This window comes from Sminthopsis crassicaudata, chromosome 2 (genome assembly GCF_048593235.1).
Source record: "Sminthopsis crassicaudata isolate SCR6 chromosome 2, ASM4859323v1, whole genome shotgun sequence".
Taxonomy (NCBI): Eukaryota; Metazoa; Chordata; class Mammalia; order Dasyuromorphia; family Dasyuridae; genus Sminthopsis; species Sminthopsis crassicaudata.
Window position 1 is genome coordinate 386,256,787 of NC_133618.1, and position 19,380 is coordinate 386,276,166.

At 39.8% G+C, this 19,380-nt stretch overlaps 1 protein-coding gene across 3 annotated transcripts; it reads right to left on the reverse strand.

The window, feature by feature from the left end:
- Window positions 1-1,628: 1,628 nt before the first annotated feature.
- Window positions 1,629-18,283, reverse strand: GFRA3 (GDNF family receptor alpha 3). Of its 3 annotated transcripts, none has more exons than XM_074291439.1 (8): window positions 18,201-18,283; window positions 8,674-8,955; window positions 7,262-7,348; window positions 5,449-5,782; window positions 4,564-4,670; window positions 4,276-4,410; window positions 2,922-3,046; window positions 1,629-2,665 (listed from the first exon to the last, which is right to left on the reverse strand). In XM_074291439.1, the coding sequence occupies exons 1-8, from the start codon at window positions 18,247-18,249 to the stop codon at window positions 2,564-2,566; spliced, it is 1,221 nt and encodes a 406-aa protein (XP_074147540.1). In that variant the 5' UTR covers window positions 18,250-18,283; the 3' UTR covers window positions 1,629-2,563. The 3 variants fall into 3 exon arrangements, with proteins under 3 accessions (XP_074147540.1, XP_074147539.1, XP_074147541.1); XM_074291438.1 differs by lacking the exon at window positions 18,201-18,283 and adding an exon at window positions 12,312-12,464; XM_074291440.1 differs by lacking the exon at window positions 18,201-18,283 and adding an exon at window positions 12,302-12,409.
- Between the last annotated feature and the right edge of the window lie 1,097 nt (window positions 18,284-19,380).

Sequence of the window (19,380 nt, forward strand, 5' to 3'; positions counted from 1 at the left end):
GAAGAGTGCTCCCCCTCCTAATACTTCATAAATGCTTGTTGAATGATGTTCATTCGAATTATCTTTTCAGCATGGTTGTCCTTATTACTGGTAAGTATGTATATTATTCTTTTGATTGTGGTTTTATTTCACTATTTATCATTTTACAAGTCTTTCTAATTTTCTCTGAATCCCACACATGTCATTTTCATAGAACAACTCTCTTCTCTTATATTTACATTCCAAATTTGTTCTGCTATTCCCTCATTGATGGGCATCCTCTGAGTTTTTAAATTTTTCCCCTTTCCTTTCCTTTTCTTTTTTAGTTATTGCAAAAGAGGGTAGGAAAATGCCATTATAAACATTTGGGTATATATGAGCTCTTTCCTTATGCCTTTGTTCTCCCTGAGATAGATGCCCACTACTAGTAAAAGGCCTTATCTCTTTTCTTTCTTCAACATGTTGATTATTGACTTGTACCTCCTTATTATTTCTCCTCCCCCTCTGTTTTCCCCTCTATTCTTCCTTATTTATTAGCCAGCCTAATGGTCATCTGACTCAGTGGGACCCTCAAAGATGAAATCTTGACGCTTCATTTCCCCACCACAGCTCTTGGCTCCCAGCCCAGGAGGTGGGAGCTGCTAGTTTGTTTACCAGGAATTTTGTACCACATAAGAGCAGGAATGAGCAGTCGTCTATTAGTCTAATTCAAGCACTTAGCTGTGACTGTTCTGCTCCTCTGGCCCAGGGCTAATGGAAAGAGCTACAGCAAATGGAGACTGGGCACTGAGAGTGAGGAAGATGTAGGTGGAGGGGTTGAAAGGAGATGGGAGTTAGTGGGTTTGAACAGGAGACCCCTGGATCCTATAAAGAGGGCAGTCAACAGTGGGAGGTGGTATCGAGGGGAGCAGTATAATAATAAGAAAATTGGACTCAAGGAACTAGATCCAGTTCTATCATAATTAGGCTTAGGCAATTTTCTTACTCTGGAAAATTTCATCATCTGGAAAATGAGGTGGATAGATGGTCCCTGAAGTCTCTGTAGCCCTAAAATTCCCTGGAGTCTGATTTTCTGTGAGGGTTGGAATGCTAGAGACAGGAGGGCTTTCTGATCTTGCTTCTCTCTGGGCTTCTTTACTAGGAATCCTTCCCAAGTGAATATCCTCCCAGCTCCTTCAGGCCAAACTGTCCTTCATCCTCTTTAAAGTTCTGCTCAAAGCTCACTTCTTGAAGAAGATCTTCCAGGATATTTTACTTCCCTCACTAGATTCTCTACTTTGTACTTATGTGGTCCTCCTTGACATTCCATAAACATTCTCTTTCTATGTGTTTTTTCTCCTCATCTGCACTCTGAAAGGGGAAGAAGCCAGACCTGTTTAATAAGGACTGAGGTTTGAAAGTTCAACAAGGTGAATGGCTAGAAGTCTGTGCTGGGAGTGAGGAGCTGGGCAGCAGGTTACAAGGAGAGGAAGAGATCTCCCAGAATTGGTTGCACTGTTTAAAAAAAACCCAAAAGGGGTACAGAGATGGAGGAACAGCCTAAGTGGGCATGAGGAGCAATAAAAGAGGAGATCCGTTTTTTCAAGAAATTATGGAAATAGTTCTCTGTTTAAATGTGACATGGAACAAAAAATATGAAAAGAACCAAGTTTTAAACTGAAATATTTAATGATTATATAACTGAAGGAAGGGGAATTGGGGTGGAATTAACATATCAGAGAAAGGCATAGGGGGACCCACTCAGGAACCTAAAAAAGGTCTGGGTGCCTGGCATAAAACTACAGTCCAGAATGCCTTTTTTATCATTCAGATTAGAGGCTAAGGATTGGAGAAGATGTGGAAATTTTATTTTATTTTATTTTACTTTTTACTGAGAGGAATGAGAGGGATTAACCATTCTGCCTGGCTAGAGACACAAAATTGGCAAATTATTTCACTAGGTTTTAAGAGAATAACCAATGTTGCACATAGTAGACATTTACTTCATCTTTGTTCCATGATTAAATAAAAAAAAAATTAAGAGTGGAGGGAAGAATAGCTCTTGGGGGGAAAAGCTTTAGACTAGGGGAAAGGAGAGAGAATTTGGTTTAATTCATAGGCTAATTCCCACTACTAAGCCATCAGAGAAAGAGTCATCCAATACACAATCCCTAGTGGCAAATGCCCTAGAGTGGAAGAGACTGACAGCTCAAGATAGCCTCATTCAATTGAGCTCATTCTGTAGAGTTTAATATCCATCTTCTGTTTCCACCAATCCCTGAGTGCTGCCTCACAGGACCACTATGAAGGATATACCTTGGAGGAATAACCATAGTACTCCTTTTCTGCTATGGAAAGAACAGCCTCAAAAGACAGCACCTGTTCTTATTTTCCAGGTTTTTTCTCCATGCTATATGACAGATTTTTCTTTCTTTTCAGACCTCTTCTAGTTTATTTTTAAATGAAGGTCTGGAGCAAGCAAGGCACAATTTTTTTTTTTGCCCCTCCAGCTTCTCCCTTCTGCATTCTTAAAACAGTCCGGGCTGGGACTCTCAAGGAGATGATATGCAAGGCGGGAGAGGGACCACAAGCAAAGTACTATTTATTATAAGTGAATGAGAACAGGGAGTGGAGGCAGAACTATGGTCAGGAAACCCAAGGAGATGATGGAGACCCAGGGTTGCAGTCTTCCAGCCAGACTCTTATCCTGAGAAGAAAACAAGATAGAGAGGCTGTGGTCAGGGAGGAAAGTTCTGTCTCATCACTCTTTGACTTCTTACCCGTCTCCAACCCTTTTCCATTTATCTCCCATCAGGCATCCCTTAGCCCCTACAAGAGGCTCCCAAGACCTAAAACAATCTCCTTCCTAAGTATCAGAAAACTCAAAGGGATCACAGCTTCTCTAAGGGAATGATCTGGGGAAGATGCCAAAAAAAAAAAAAAAAAAAAAAAAAGCTCTGTACCTGGTTTATATCCACAGAATAGGAGGGATTCCCCAGGTCTTGAAAGGTGTCCTGAGAGATGGCAGGGGGAGAGCTTTTGGAAAGCCGTTGGTGGTAAAACTGCATCTGAGTTTTAATAGCCTTTGCTAGAGAACAGGAAAGAAGACAGAGAGATATGAGAAGGAGAAAGAGGGATTATTCTATAAGGTCATAACTCTAGACCTAGAATGGAACATGGAAGACATTTAGTCCAGTGATCTCAGTTTATGGCCAGGAAACAAAGCCAACACAGTGAGGGATTTGCCCAACATCCCATAGTATTAGAGATCAAAATCAGGTTTTGGATTGTAGCTTTTGATTGTAGCATTAGTGTAAAAAGGTGGGTCTGCATTTGGGGAAGGGGTCTCCCTTAGGCACTAGGTAAAGATGAAACACTTAAGAGACATCTGAATGGGGGGGGGGTTCGGAATGATATGGAAAATCACTGGATTTAGGACCAGAAAATCTTGTTTGAATCTTAGTTATACTACTTTTTCCTGGGTAATCCTCATCATGTTACTTTCCCTCAAGAATGAAAACTCCTTGAAGTATTTATCTGTTCTGTTCTTGTGCTTGTATTTACAGTGCCTTGCATGTAATAGGCACTTAATAAGTGTTTGTTGGGGGCAGCTAGGTGGCTCAGTGGATAGAGCACCAGCCCTAAATTCAGGAGGACCTGAGCTCAAATCTAGTCTCAGACACTTAACACTTCCTAGCTGTGTGACCCTGGGCAAGTCACTTAACCCCAGCCTGGGGGGAGGGGGGAAATAAGTATTTGTTGAAATGTAAAGAAAAATAATAAAATGAAACTGATTATGTATTTACAATTACCAAGGTCAGTTCCTCTGGAAGAGTTGAGAAAAATGACCCATTGTCGCCTCATTACAGAGGTGGGGAACCATGAATACAGAAGATTGTCTCTAGTACCAACTTGAGTGGATATGTTAATTTTTCTCTACTTTTTTTCTTCCAATTTTTCTTTTAGTCTTTGTTCCTAAGGATGGCTCACTGGAGGGGGGAATGAATTTAAAAAGTCATATATATGTGTGTGTGTGTGTGTGTGTGTGTGTGTGTGTGTGTGTATGATAAAAGGAGGATATAGGGGAGGAAAATATATTCTTCTAACATTTCAGATTTCAGGGTCAAGAGGAACAATTTTACTATCAGACACTTCAAAAGTCATCTTGCTCCTCCTCTTGTGGTTAGGCCGGATGGCTCATCTGTCTGGAGCCATCACTCCCTTCACAGCCACCTCTACTCTCTCCTCTCACAGTTCCCATCTCTGGCCTCATTCTCCCCTCCAAAATACAGACACACACATACAAACACAACTCACTAAGGCAGGGATTTCTGGAAAAGGAATCCTGAATGTACTTGCACTCTTCCAGTTGGTTACCACTGCCCCGGCAGGAACAGCCCACAGCAACTTCAGCACTGAGGTTGCTGATGTAATTGGGGGTCATAACAGTACCTGTGCAAAAAAAGTGATGGACACCATTAAGGCTTCCTCCAATACTAGACTTCCCTCCACCTGGCTTAATGCCACTTTATCCTTGGTCTCACATATCTTGCCATGCAGTATTTCCCAACTGGCTCCCTTCTAGGTAACTACTCTTGGTCTTACCAATCAACCCCATATATGCCTTTAGGCACCGATGGAGCTGGTTCCCCACACAAGTCACCATAGGGTCCATGTGAATACAGTGCATCTGAAAATCAGCCAGGCGAGATCTGGAAAAAAGGGAAAGTTTGGAAGTTGAGAAGATCAAGGAAAAAGTGGGAAGTTGGGATTGAAAAATAAAAAAAAAAAACCTCTCTCATCCCTAATTTTAGTGAGAATTGAATTTGTAGAATCAAGCATCACTTTTAAGGAAGGAAACAGCAATATGAGAGGAAGGGGAAAGAGAAGGGCTAAAGGCAGGAATCTAGGGAAAGAGTGTAAGACACCTAATTCTTCAAATTCTCATAAGGAACTCTTGGAATTTAAGGATCTATGCCACATTTATGTGTTATTCTTCACAATAGCCTGAAAAGGCCAGAATTTTTTGACAGGTATGGGGGTGGGGAAACCCTTAGAATATAATATTAGGGGTAAATAGGGAGAATAATACCAATAGTGTTACCCTATAAAAATAGTAAAGAAAGGATATCTAACCATTATCCAGTACAATAGAGAGGCTGCATCAGGCACTACTAATTTAAAAAAAAAATCAGTTTATTTGTCTTTGGAGTGAGTGTGTTGTAATTGGGTTGCTTACATATTACCCTTTCTAATACCTCTTTGTTAGTTCTGTTCTCTGAATAAAGAGACAGGAAAGCCAGATCAAGATCAAAAGTTTGCCATAGAAATCTTCCAAAACCATATAACCCATCACTATGCATAGGACCACGGGGATCCATCTACTAATATACTTCCCCTCTGGGCAGGTCTCAATGATAGATGAAAACGCTTCCACTTCTTGGGAGGTGAGGGAGAGATTCTCCTCTTGTCCCATAAGGCCAGACCCACCTGCAAAGCAAGTCTTGAAGGCAGATGTTCCAAAGCATCAGGCAGTTGGGGGGGTCTCTGTTTGGAGAGGCACAGCTAGGAGCAAAGGTGTTGCGCCGTCGTGCTCCACAGGCATCATCCCCTTCATCACAAGGGCAGAATAGAAGTGCTTGGGCATAGTGGTCTGCTACCTGCTCAAAGAAGACACGGAGCTCCTGCTGGCACTTTAGGGGTTGACATCGAGCCACTGAGCAGACTTCCCCATAGGCCAGGCGCAACTTGTTACATTTGTCATTCAAGGTGCACAGAGTGGTGGACTTCAGGCAGAGATCAGGGCTGCTTTGGGACACGGAGCCTAGGAGAGAAGGGCAGCAACCCCCTACTATTCTCCTGTACCAGGAAGCTGGATATGGGGCTGCCAACCACCCAGCACCCTCCTCTTCTCCTAACTATAGCCCTTAACTCTCCCTCTATCCCTAGACACTCATTCTCATTCTCTCTCTCCCTCCCCCCCCTCTCTCTTTCTCAACCCACCTGGAACCCTGATCTCCAGCAAATCCTCTAGCCTTCCCTAAAAACCATCCAAAGTCTGAATTTCAAACCTACCCATAACCTTTCCTACCCTTTGCTTAGACATATGAACATAAATGCAGGTCCTAGCTCTTTCCACGCTCCTCTGAGAACTGAAGATGGTCATGACACAGGCTTCAGATAGAGGCTTAGCCCAGATCATAGCCCTTTTAACAATTTAGATGTTTGAGCATTTCCAATCCTTTTCCCAACTCTATCACACCTTTGTCCTAACTTAAAAATCCAAAAAATCCAAACTTCTATTTCTATAAAACATACATCCTGGCCATAGATTTAGAGATGAATTGACTTCAGATATCAACTAGTCCAGAACCTTCAGTTTATGGATGGGGAAACTGAGGCTGAGAGAGTCAGGTAATTTAGAGAGAATTAGGTAATTTACCAAAGGACAGAGCTAAGATTCCTGCCCAGATTTCCTGATCCCAAATCTTTCTGTCAGCACCAGATTGTCTCTAATTATTTTCCAATATTAGAAGACAATGTGGTTTAGTGTGAATGAACACTAGCTCTTAAATCAGAGAATCTGGGTTCAAATTCATGCCTCTGCTACTTACTACCTATACGATCCTGGACCTCAATTTTCCACCTGTAAAATGAGAGGGGACACACTAGACTTTTCTTGTACTTATTTATTTATATTATTTATTACACATAGTTTATCAACATTCATTTTTATGAGATTTTGAATTTCAAATTTTTTCTCCCTCTTTCCTATTCTCCCATCCAAGATGGCAAGCAGTCTGATATAAGTTATATATGTGCAATCATGTAAACATGTTTCCTCATTATGAACTAGATGTTTTCTAGCTCTAGACCTATAAGTTATACAGGCATGGGTTTATATATTTTTATTAGCTCCTTCCCATCTTTAGAATATTTGAAAACATTCTTCAGGAATATAAAGCATTTTCCAGTATACCCAGGACCAGGTTTAATTATTTCATTAATTTGGAACCTAATGTCACACATACTATATACCTTTGCTTCTCTGAACTATGTGGATCTGATGGCCATATGGTTTAGCCTGTCTTCCTTAACAACTGTCGTTTTTTTTTTTTGTGATTGCACTATGACCAGGATACACAGAACACTTCCATCTGCCATCCTGACAGATACAAACAGCCCTTTGCTCTCCCTTGGCTATAGAATTCTTTATACTATAATCCAAGAATAAGGATTCTCCCCCTTCCTCTGATAACCAGCTCAAGCTTCCAACTTCCCAGCCTATGTCTGTTCCACAGACCTGACTCCAACAAGTCCAGATGATTAAATTTCCAGGGTTTGTTGATCACAATTTCCTTATATGGTGAGCCTCCCAAATCATAGTGACCTAGAAAAAAAAGAGGTGAAAACTTCAAAGAACTGTAGTCAACTGTAGCAAGGAGGGACATGAAATGAGGAGACAGATGACAGCACAAGCCACAGATTCTCAAAAGAAATAAACAGAGAATCCTACCTGATGAAAGGGAGACTGCAGGCAGAAAATGAAAAGGAAGGGACTGACTGGGTTCTCTGGCCAGGGAGTATTTATGTGACTTGCTCAGGACCGGGAGACTTGATAATTTTCAATGGAGAAAAGCAATAGGAGAAAGGACACTTTTCTTCTACGGGAGAAGAAACAGTTTGTCCTTCAACCAGACACATCTTCTAGGAAGGGAAACTAACTAGCTCTGAAAAAAATGTCTCATGGTAAGGAAGAAGAAATGGGATCTGACTTCAGAAGAGAAGTAAGACGAAAGTTTTCTAGGAAAGACAATAGAAAGAGAAGGTACTAGAATCTAAAAACAAACTGTATTATCTTACAATTATATGTCTATGTGTGTAAGTTGAAACAAGGTGACCTATAAGGTAAACTTTCCATTTGTAAATCTATGACTATGATCTATGAAATTAATGCAAGATGGTTGGGTATGACCCAGAAGGGCTCTGGGAGTGTGATTTCAGGATCTGGCAAAGAAGGGCCAAGTCAGGAGAGAAAGTAGTGGGTACCAGGAGAGAAATGGTTGGGACACTTTGCCCTGCCTCAATGAGCAAGTGGGAAAGAGAGAGGGGAAGAAAGTATCTAGTACCAAAACAGATCTTTGGGGATATAATCTTCCTCAAAAATGGAATGATTATAAGGAATCAAGGGAGGATAGTCCCCCAAAAGAACAAGGAGAGGCTCCATTTAGCTCTTCTTCTAAACAGCTTTCTCCTATGTCTTTTACCTTCCTGGTTAATGAGTACTCTATCAACAGCAGTGCCAAACTCCCCAGGCCCTTTGATGATGTCTGGGAACTCAATCTGTCCACATCATTCTGTACTTTCTGATACTGTGCATAACTTCAAGGCCAGTCTGAGGGAGTATATATTATCTTCTGAAGAGTTTGGAAGTAGTCTAGGATGGGAACCACTTCAAGAATCATTGAGTCAAATACAGTACACAGAAGGCATTTAATTCACCAAAGTGATTTCTAGGGTAAGAGGAAATAGGAAAAGAGGGCAGTATAGTGGGGACCCATAAGAATATTTAAAGCTCTTCTTTCCAAACCCCTAAATAATCCCATAGTGCAGGCCTCTTTGGCCAGCATGATCTACCACACCCTTTGTAATCCTGCAGAAACAGGGAAAAGTCTCTAAAAGCAGTCCTTGTTTCTATCATCACAAGGAACTCACCAAAGCCATAAGGAGAATGGATGGTCCAGTAGATAGCCAGGCAGTTGTCCTGATTCTTCATGCGCCATAGGCATCTGCAGTTGCTAAGAGAGTTATTCTGAAGCTGTTGTGCTGCCTTCAGGCAGTCTTGCTGGTTTTCAGGCTTTTGAGTTGCTGAGACCATAAAAGGAAAGCAAGTTTCCAAAAAGTGGAGAGAGGTACTACAAGTGAAGTCTTCCAGGCACAGTGTTTTGGCATTGATGCAGGTGCCAGTAGACATGCTATCCATGGTTGGGAGATCTCCTGCATGGAGAGATATGCCAAGTGACAGCTGGTAAGAGGTAGGGAGCAGAGCAAAGACAACCAACAGGAAGGAATGTGGGGAGTGTAGTAGGTAATATAAAAATGGCAATTATGAAGAAAGGAAGATTAAAAAGGGGCCAGAGGTAGAGATACTGCAGGTACCACAAGCTAAGCAGAAGAGGGCCTGAATCAACAATGAAACCAGCATCATGAGAGAAAAGAATATTGCGAAAGAACTAAGTCTAGGGGTACTGCCATTCATCAAGTGTTAACTTGAAGGAAAAAAGTGAACCTATTCTCCAACCCTGCTTTGATTTCCCTTAATAGGGAAATGATTTCACTTTTTTTCTCAATTCTAACATGGCCATTCATACCATTTGGAGCACTGGAAAATTGTCTGGGCAAGCATATTAATGCAACAACGGCCATTCCCTGAAACTGCTAAATAGTGTCAAAGTTTGGCTTAGTGGCCAGTATTTCCTGAATTTCTTCTGTTTCTGCCTCCATCATTGTGCTTCAGTGCTAGTCAAAAAACTGACCAGGAGATCATGGAGAGTATAAACCTTAGGAAGGGCATGCTTGGGTTATGGTTGGCAACATTACAAACAAGGATAGGAAGAAAACCCTAAGTCTTTAAAGGGTAGATAGATGTTCCCCAAAATGGAAGGCTAAGTACCAGAGATAGAGTGCTAAGTACTGATACAGTTCTGATACTCCATAAGGAATACTTAGATTAACTCCTTTCTCTACTTTTCCACTCCATTGAGCTATGGAATCTATTTCCACAGCTGGAGGGAGAGGAAAGAATCCAAAAGAATTGCCTTGCCTGGGTGGTCTTAACATGGGATAACATAGACTATATTTACTGAGACTCTCATACTATCCTAATACCTTCCTCACTTCAGGGTTCTTTCAACTATCCTAAATTATCTTTCTACAATTTAATGAACACCCTCAAGCTTGTGATATTAAGAGATCTCTAACATTAGTGGATCCTATGTGCTTGTACATACTAATGCATTGTTAGTCGAACTAAGAATTGGCTCAACTAATTAGGAAAACAATTGGATGGACTCAACCATACATACCCTTTCATCCTGTGATATCACTAGTAGTTATATACTCTAAGGAAGTCAAAGATAGAGGGGATGGTTGCATTGATAGAAAAAATTTATAGATGCCTTTTTAGTAGTAAACAGGAAACAAAATCAGTGCCCATCAATCAGGGGATAGCCAAACAAACCATAAAATGTGAATGTAACAAAATATTGTTTTGCTGTAAAAGATGATAAATAAAAGGAATTCAGAGAAACTTGAGAATGACTGAATGAACTGATGTAGAATGAAACAAGCAGAACCAGGAGAACAATTTACATAATGACCACAATATGTAAAAGGAAATCATACTGAAAGACTTCAGAACTGATCACTGCAATGACTAACTCGTTTTTTCCCCACAGGAATGATGGTTAATTATGTCTCCCGCTTCTTGGCAGAGAAAAGGTGAACCAAAGGCACAAAACAAAGCATACATTTTCCAGATACTGTCAATGTGTATTTTTTGTTTTACTTGACTGCACTACAAAAGAAGGCTCTATTGGGAGAAGGAGGAATCAGTGGGAGGTGACAATGCTGGGGAGAGAGGGAGGGAGGGAGGAAAGGAGAGAGAGACAGAGACAGAGAGAGACTATCAAGAAAGAATCTTTACAAAATAAAAGTGTTAACTTGAGGGGAAAAAAGTGAATCTATTCTCCAACCCTGCTTTGATTTCCCTTGATAGGGAAATGATTTCACCTTCTCTCTCAATTCTAATATGGCCATTCATACCATTTGGAGCACTGGAAAATTGTCTGGGCAAGCATATTAATGCAACAACGGCCATTCCCTGAAACTGCTAAATGGTGTCAAAGTTTGGCTTAGTGGCCAGTATTTCCTGAATTTCTTCTGTTTCTGCCTCCATCAAAGGCAATGTCTTAAAGTACCACCTTGTGGACTAATGCTTCAGTGCAATTCTGAGAGAAATTGTTGGCAGTCTTTGCTAGTCAAAAAACTGACCAGGTTTTTGAAAGCAAGGAGATTCGGAAACAGGAACAGGTTTACCAGGATTACAATGGACTCCAGTATCTCTTGGGATTATCCGTTCTGTTTGTCTTTTCCGGGGATGGAGGGTGAGGGTGGGGGGTGAATGGAGGTGAGGGGGTAAGGTAACATCAATGGCCAGAGTTGTAAAATGCTCACTCACTAAACAAATTTTTAAGTTGTTGTGATGTATATATAAGTCATAGTGCTAGGCACAGTCAAACATCATTCCGTTACTAAAAGTTTGCAATGGGCAGGCAATAACCCGTACCAAAATTGGGTGAGCTAGGTTATCTCTGTACTTAGCTAGGTTTGAATGCCATCTCTGATAGTTTCTTATTGTCACACCATGGATGAACTCTCCTGTTTTTTCATCTATAAGATGAGGGTTACAATATTTTCATTAACTGCCTAACAGGGTTGTTGTGAGAAAAGCACTCTGTAAACCTGAAAGTGCTATACCACATAAATGTGAGTTATTTCATCTCCCAAACTCCATTTAGATATTTCTGTACCTTAAATGAAACTGGGAATGGCAGTGGTTCTATCCTCCATCCACGTGTTTAAAAGAAAAAAAAAAAAAATCCCAGCAAGTTCAGATTTGAAACAACCTTGATCTCTGACAAATTCTTCTTCAGTTCTAATCTAAATTCCTTTCAAGTAAGTTGTTTTTTTGCTTTCCCATTTCTTACAAGGGATAAAAGAATCAAACCTCAAAACGGACAAACCCTTCAGTGCTCAGGGATGTGGGAATGCTTGGGTATGGGAAAGGCTTCAGACTGAGGGAGGCTGGGGAAAAGGGCGGACTATCACTGCGTAGGCTCTCAGATCTGCACCCCAATAAAGGAAGAGAAACAGAGGTAATCAGAATATTGGGGCCAGATACCTAAGCCAACCTTAGCGTTCAATTTGCTTCAATTCAGATACATAACCTAAGTATCCAGCCAGTCTTCCCGGAAGTCCGTTGATTTACCACCTGCTACCAACGTCTTGGGCAAAGTTTCTCAGGTAAACTTCATTCGAACCCAGCTCGGTGCTTTGGACAGAGCCTTCAAAACTGTCTGGGGCAGCTTGGGGCTACAGGCAAACATTTATCCCTATCCGTCAACTCCTACTGATGTCTCCGGACAGAGAAACTAGCCAGTATCTTCCAAGGCTTTTACTCTCCGTTAAGTAGATATCCCAGACTAGGAGCCTCCGTTGCGTGTTCACCGCTTATATACGTATATGCAGACATACACCCATATCCCAATATATTTAAACATACCTATACTCACCGGCTTGGGGTAGAGGAAGCAGGGACAGGAGCAACAAAGCAAAAAAAACTGGTAGAACGACCGGCGGCATAGTGCTCCGCGGACTTAGTGTTTCTGGCTCCTCGGGCGCTCCCCTCTCAGCGCTAGTGCACCCTGCCCAGCCCTGCTCTGTTCTGCCCAGTCCCTTTCCGCTCCAAGAGTCGCTCTGAGGCACCGCCTTAGCCTCCGCCCCTGTCCCCACCCTAAGCAGCGCTTACATACTAAGCCCCCCACCTCCGCCACACATTCAAAAATTCCCAAGTAGAAAAAAAAAAAAAGAGAGAGAACTGATACAAGAAAAGGGGTTGGATCCTGAGACTACGCAGCTAGTGGATAGGGAAGATAAATTTCTTGGGGGCGAGAATGCAAGATGAAAAGGTTTGGGACCCCTCCTCTCAGGGAGAGAGTGGATGGGGGACACTCCTTTAGTTCCATGTCTATACCTTAAGTCCTAATTAAAGAAACTTGGTAGAACTGGAGAGTGGGGATAAGAAGTGGGGCAAAGAAGGAAGATATCTGCTTGCCCCTAAAGAGAGGCTGCTGAGACTCAGATATCTGGGTGCCCCCTTCTGCAACCTTCTGGTGAATAGAGTTCAGAAATCATTCAGTGGGTGCAAGGGAAATACTTTCTTATTCTCCTGTATCACCCCAATCATCCAAAGAATATTCAAAATCAGCCCTAAAAATTATATAACAAAACAAAAAGTTTCAATATCACAAACAAAACCAACATAAAATCAACAAACCATCATATAACACTTTTTCCCAGAGCATTCTCATATCTATTATCTAGTTTCATCTTTAGAACAATCATAAAGAGATGATGTAGCATTATTAATCTCTTTTTGCAGATGGGGAAATTGGACCCCAAGAAATGAAGGTACTTAGCTCATGTCACTTTCCCCCCACTAGTTAATAAGTATATGCAATTATATAAACCCAGCTCCCGCTGCTCTATCAGAATTTGGCATCTGGCATATTATTTGTTTTTATGCCTTAGAGGGATCATTTGGTATCAAATATCCCAAACAGAGGAATCAGAAAGGTCAAGACTGATGACAGTCTTGAAGTTCTTCCTATCTCTAACTTCCCTCTTTCATGATGCACTTTCAACATTTCCACTTTTTTAAATTCACAGTGAAGATGGACTGAATGGTGGTAGCCCTTGGACAATTTAGCAATATGATGTTAATTGTCTCCATGGGATTGGACGATGTATCTTGGGATAAGAAACTAGGTTTTTTTAGTTACATTTCCTTCTTAAAGAATGCCACAGATGACCACCTGTAAATGATTTTGCTATTCTCAATAGTACAATAATCCATGACTATGATGAAAAATCCTATCCATACCCAGGGAAGGAAGTGATTGTGTCTGAATACAGATTGAAGCATTATCTCTCTCTTTCTTTTTAGCTTAATTTTAATTTGAGGGTTTTTATTTTTATTAGACTGGGGGAAATCTATATTTCTTTCACAATTTGACTTTTATGGAAATGTTTTGCATAACTTCACATGTGGTGTCTTAATTGTGGGTAGGGATAAGAGAGAATTTAAAACTCAAAAATTTTAAAAACCAATCTAAGATAATTCTTATTCTGAATGTAACTGGGGGGAAATATTGAATAAATAAAATAATAATAAAGAATGCCATGAGAAATTGTGGGAAAACAAGCAAGGCCACAGAAGAGTAGAGAAGACTTTTGTTTTACTGCTGATGGAACAGGGATTTTTTCTCTTATCCCTTTCTATTCCCCCTTTCACCTCAGCCCCTCTCTTTTACTATAGCAGCAGTCTTGGCAGACCGCCCAGGAAAGAGGGCATTGAGAGACTATATAAACCCTAAGATTTATCAGCTGCTGTGCCTGAATACTCCCATTTTGCAGTGGCCTCTGGGGGCATTTGCTGATGTAATCAGCTGGGAGAAAGAGAGAGCTATTCCAGGTGGGGGTGTAAATCACCCTTCATGAAGCCGAAAAGGAGACATGTGGCCCCAGATAAGGAGAAAGGCTGACAGTGGTCTCCATGTCCTTCCACCCCTCATTAGCCACTAGTTTCAAAGCTTTAATGCACTTTAAATGGAGTTTGAGCTTCATTTTATCTGTCTTCACTGCCAGCAATGAAGGGGAGCCAATGAAGCAAACATCTAGATTTCTCTCCTTTCATTAGAGAGGTGAGTGTCTAAAGTTTGCACAAGTTGTGGTTGAGTTAAATTCTAGAAACAAAATAACTCCTCCCCAAAACCCCATTTTGGCACAAGGAGAGATATGGAGAGAGACAGAGGGAGAGACAGAGATAAAGAAAGATAAAGATAGAGAGAAAGAGAGAAAGAAGAGAGGAGGGAGAGGGAAAGAGAGGTATTTTAATATGAATTATATTTTTAAAAAGTAATCAGGGCTAGATGGCACAGTGGATAAAGCCCAGGACCTGAGTTCAAATATGGCCTCATACACTTAATACATCCTAGCTGTGTGACCCTGGGCAAGTCACTTAATCCCTAGTTGCCTGGGGTGGGGGGGAAGTAAACAATTTTTAAAAAGCTGCCTTCCCATCCATTTGTCCTGGCATTGGCTCCAAGTTCATTAGTTTCTTGGCCCAGTTCATTCTAGCCCTGTGCCTTCTTTTTCTATGTTCTTCCTTCTCTAAGACTTAGGGAAAGTTTCATATGGGATGCCACCAATTCCTTTTTCATGTTGCTAAAAACTCATGAAAAAAATTACATTAGAAAGGAAAAAAATATATCAGAAATATGGGGAGAACTGAAACTCCAGAAAGGAAGGGGTTTAACTGTGATTCTAATCTCATTCCCTCCCTCACAAGTAAATTTAGGGGATGGGAGAATGGAGTTGGAAAGGACTTTTGTTCAGTCTATTCCTAAGATTTCAGCATCAAAGTTATTGACCTAGTTTAGAAATAAGTGTCAGGGGAAAATGTCAGTGTAACCAACTTGATGCCCCCTGCCACTATCTAACAAAGTTGAGGCTAGTTTTTCCAAAAGTCCCATTCCCATTAGAATGAATGGGAAGATTTTTAGGGCCTTAGAAGTCAGGAGATTTTGGGAGAAGTAGTCAGGGCTATGGGCTAAAAGGGTAAGATGGTACTAATAAAAACTTCATCTGGCTAAAGCTACTATTTGCAGCAGCACCATCCCTTACTATTATCCTTTGTGACATTGCCAGCACTTATTCCCAGCCACCAAGAAAGAGACCACATTCTTTGGATACTCAACAGATAATGCCATCCCTTTTATAGAGAGATGATGCTCTTAACCTATCATTATCATCAGAGGAGATAAGTTTGTTTTTGGATCCCTTTTGTAACAATACATAGATTTATGAGATGACTAAGGTTAAGGATAAATTTGTTACTCTGGAATATTATTCATTGTGTAAAGCTTACTGACCCAATCAATGAAGAGAATTAGCAGCATATTTTAATCAACTGAGAGAATTGGTCATTGAGAGTTTAGCAGAGGCTTTGTAGCTCAATATGGCTACATGTTTCAAAGTCAAAAGACTGTTCAATTAATTCTGCAGGTAAAAGATATAAGCCAGCAGTTTACCTCATCAGCAACATTGTTAATCATGCTCATCCATAAAGGGATGGTATCTTTCCCCTACCCCCTTGATATCAACATACAGAATTCAACATAAAGTATACTTTATATGGGAGGATTGAATCTAGAGTCTAAATGCCAGAATTCCAATCCTATTTCCTAAAAATAATTTGTTTTTCTCAATTTCTTGTCAAACTATTCTTATTCTGTTCCAAGACCTTAAGAGATGGAGGTAGCTAAGATTGAGTGGAAGGAGAAAGGTTATATAGCATGACTTCTGGTTTGTTCTTCATTCTGGAGGACCAATGACATCAGGAAGATAATGTTTTGACTTGCAAGTGAAGCCTTGAAGACAGAGACACTTTACACATTTGTAAAATGAAGGGAGCCAAAGGATATAATGAGAAGATTATTGGACTGTAGCTTAGGGGACTTTAGTTTCAGTTCTTAAACCCCAGCTTGAGCTGGTTCTAAACTTCAGTTTATTTCTAAGATTAAATGAGATAAAATATATGTGAAAGAGGAAAAGCTATATAAATATTATTAAAGGAGCTCCGTATTTAGTTGATATATTTCTATGATACTATCAGCATACATTTTAATAGACTAATAAAACACTTTAAATACATTTTCTCACTTGGTCCTCAGGAAAAGCCCAACAGCTATAATTACCCCAATTTTTTTAGGTGATAAAATTGAAGCTCAGTGAAATTAAATGATTTGCCTAAGACCCACGGCCAGCAAATTGCAGAATTAAAATTCAAACCCAGAGCTTTCCTGGCTCCAAGTTCACAAGTCTAGTTTAATAAACTAGTTTCCTTTTTTCCAGTCTAATTTAAAGAAAGTTGTTCGTCAACTACCTCAATCTCTACAGATATAGTTTCTATTGTGGCAAGAGATTTAGATTAGATTGTGGGAGAATTTTGAGACTGAGATTAGTTGGACTGGAACAGATTATTAAAGAGGTGATTGCAGTCATTACTTAAATGGAAATTACTGGAAGAAATATAGACAAAGATCTTTTAGAATGGACCATCCAATAGACACAGTTGTGTATAAAGATAGAAAAATGGAATAAATGTTTTTTTCCATTCCAGTGATTCACATTAGAGAATACTCTTTCATCACCTTTTCTTCTGACTACATTATTGAGAAATAACATAGGGAAGGTGGAATAAATGCTCCATTGTTCATTGTATTGAAGAGAAGCTCTGATGACAATATTCCAAAAAAATTAGGTAATCGCATTTAAATGATGCTAATAAGATGGAGTATTTTTTCATAATAAAGCCACCTGTTGTTAGCTTTGCCATGTTTACTTTGTAACTTGTAAATAATAGATTCACCAATAACTTCATAGACACATTTTTAAGTAGATAGATTCTACCCTGTCACTACTACTTTTGTATGCATGATCTCCCTTACCTTGACTTTTAAGTGGGAAACTGTGGTATAGCGGAAAGACTTGAGTCAAAATCCTGGCCTAGCTACTTATTACCTGGGCAAATCTTTCTGGACCCAAGTTTTCATATCTGTAAAATAAACTATGGAACTAGATAACTTCTAAGATGGCATCTCAAAATCTATGACTATGAATTTAAAAAAGCAAGTTATCAAAAAACAATTTTCATTTTTATTTTTTCTCTTTCTAGTGCAGACTAAAGCAGATCCCCTGGTATATGGGGGGACTGTAGAGGTCTATGGGTTTTACTTCACAAAGATAAGGGGTAGAAAGAAGAGAGTTCAAAAATATTTGAGTTCTCTCATTTTCTCTATATATACATAGATATACATAAACATACATATGCATCTCTTTCATATACATATATGTATGTGCATGTGTGTATATACAAACACACATACATACATCTCCAAGTATTTAAAAAGATTTAGTTTCCTTTAATCTCATTTAAACCAGCATTTGAGGAAGCATGATACAGTAGAAAGAGCACTGGTTCTGATGTCAGAGGACCTGGGTTCAAATCTTCCTGATATGATTTTGGACAAGTCACATAATTTCCTTAGGATTTAACTTTTGCAAAATGAGCAGGATTATCTAAATGGCTTTTGAGGTCCCTTCCAACTCTAGACCTATGATTCCATGGTCTAGGTTGGAGAGGCACTTTTCCTCTCTAATCAGAAGGAACATTGTCCTAGGCTGAGAGCAAGGAAGAGCAGTTCTCCATACCTGTATTCCCTTCCTCCTGACTTTAAACTAGGGCAGTATTTGGCACTACAGAAGCTCTGTTCTGTACAGTAGTTTCTCCAGCTTCTATCCATCCGTAGTGTGAACACATTTATCAATAATGAACTTACCACTCCTTGGACAATGTGGGCTTAGAGTCCATCTGCAATCTTTCCCCATTCCTACGGACTAGTGCATTCAGGACAGCACCTTCTCAAGGAGTTTCCTGAGCCACACTCACCTTCACTCCTGGTTCTAATTAGCTGATCGCAAGTGGTAACAATCACATCTGAAAAACCTCCTTCCTTTATATTAACATAGCACAAATTATAGGATGCATATTATTTCATAATGGCATAATTTAGATGGAACTCATTTGATCCTATAATACACAAAATTATGTGTATATAAAATCACATTTTATATATACCAGAAAAAAGTTTATTTAGAATGTTGCAGAGAATAACCACCCACATTTGCTTTATGAATTTGAATTTTGATATAACAGGTTGACTTAAAAAAGCATACCATACTTGGTTTTGATACTAGCTTCCTAGGAAAGATGCTCACCAGTTTGGCCTAGAGGTAACACCTTTATATGAGGAGGTTTCTAGGAAAGTGTTTACTGAATCATTAGGTCAGAAATTGTTTCATAAAAATTCCATAAAAGTAAATTGCATCAGTTACATAATTAAAGGACCAAGTTAAGGACATAAGATCTTTGTCATGGTACTCAGAGGTCCCACAAATAATTCTAGTTGACATTGCTAAAGGGAAAGAGTTATCTTTCAAGACTTTGGGGGAGGGATTGAGAGGAACCAAAGAAATAAATTTTACCCCTCTTCCTTTTTTTGGTGGATAACTAACACAGAGATAGGAACCAACTAATTTAGAATGGTGTAGCAGTGCCCTCTGCTGTAAGAAGTCTTTGCCACATTCCCTGCCTGAAAATAAAATGTGCTGCAATTCTGCAGCGTATTACTGCCTTGTCATCTGACTTTTTAAAATTTCCTTTTTTCCCCATAGAAATGTAAACTGAACTTTCTAGCTAAGATGGAACAAAAGGTTCAGAATAAGTCAGGATTCTCACAAAACCCTCAAAAGAGAGGAAAAACTACTTATAATAAAAACAAAAAACTAAATTCTAAAGTTTATGGGGAACAGGAAATTTAAACTCTATTCTCATCTCAATAATGCTTTCCTAATCTCTTAGTTCTTTTCTCAGTTAGTTACTAGTATTCTTCAGATTTGTTATTTAGTTCAGATTTTTACCATCTCTCATCTATACATAGCAATAACATTCTAGTTGAG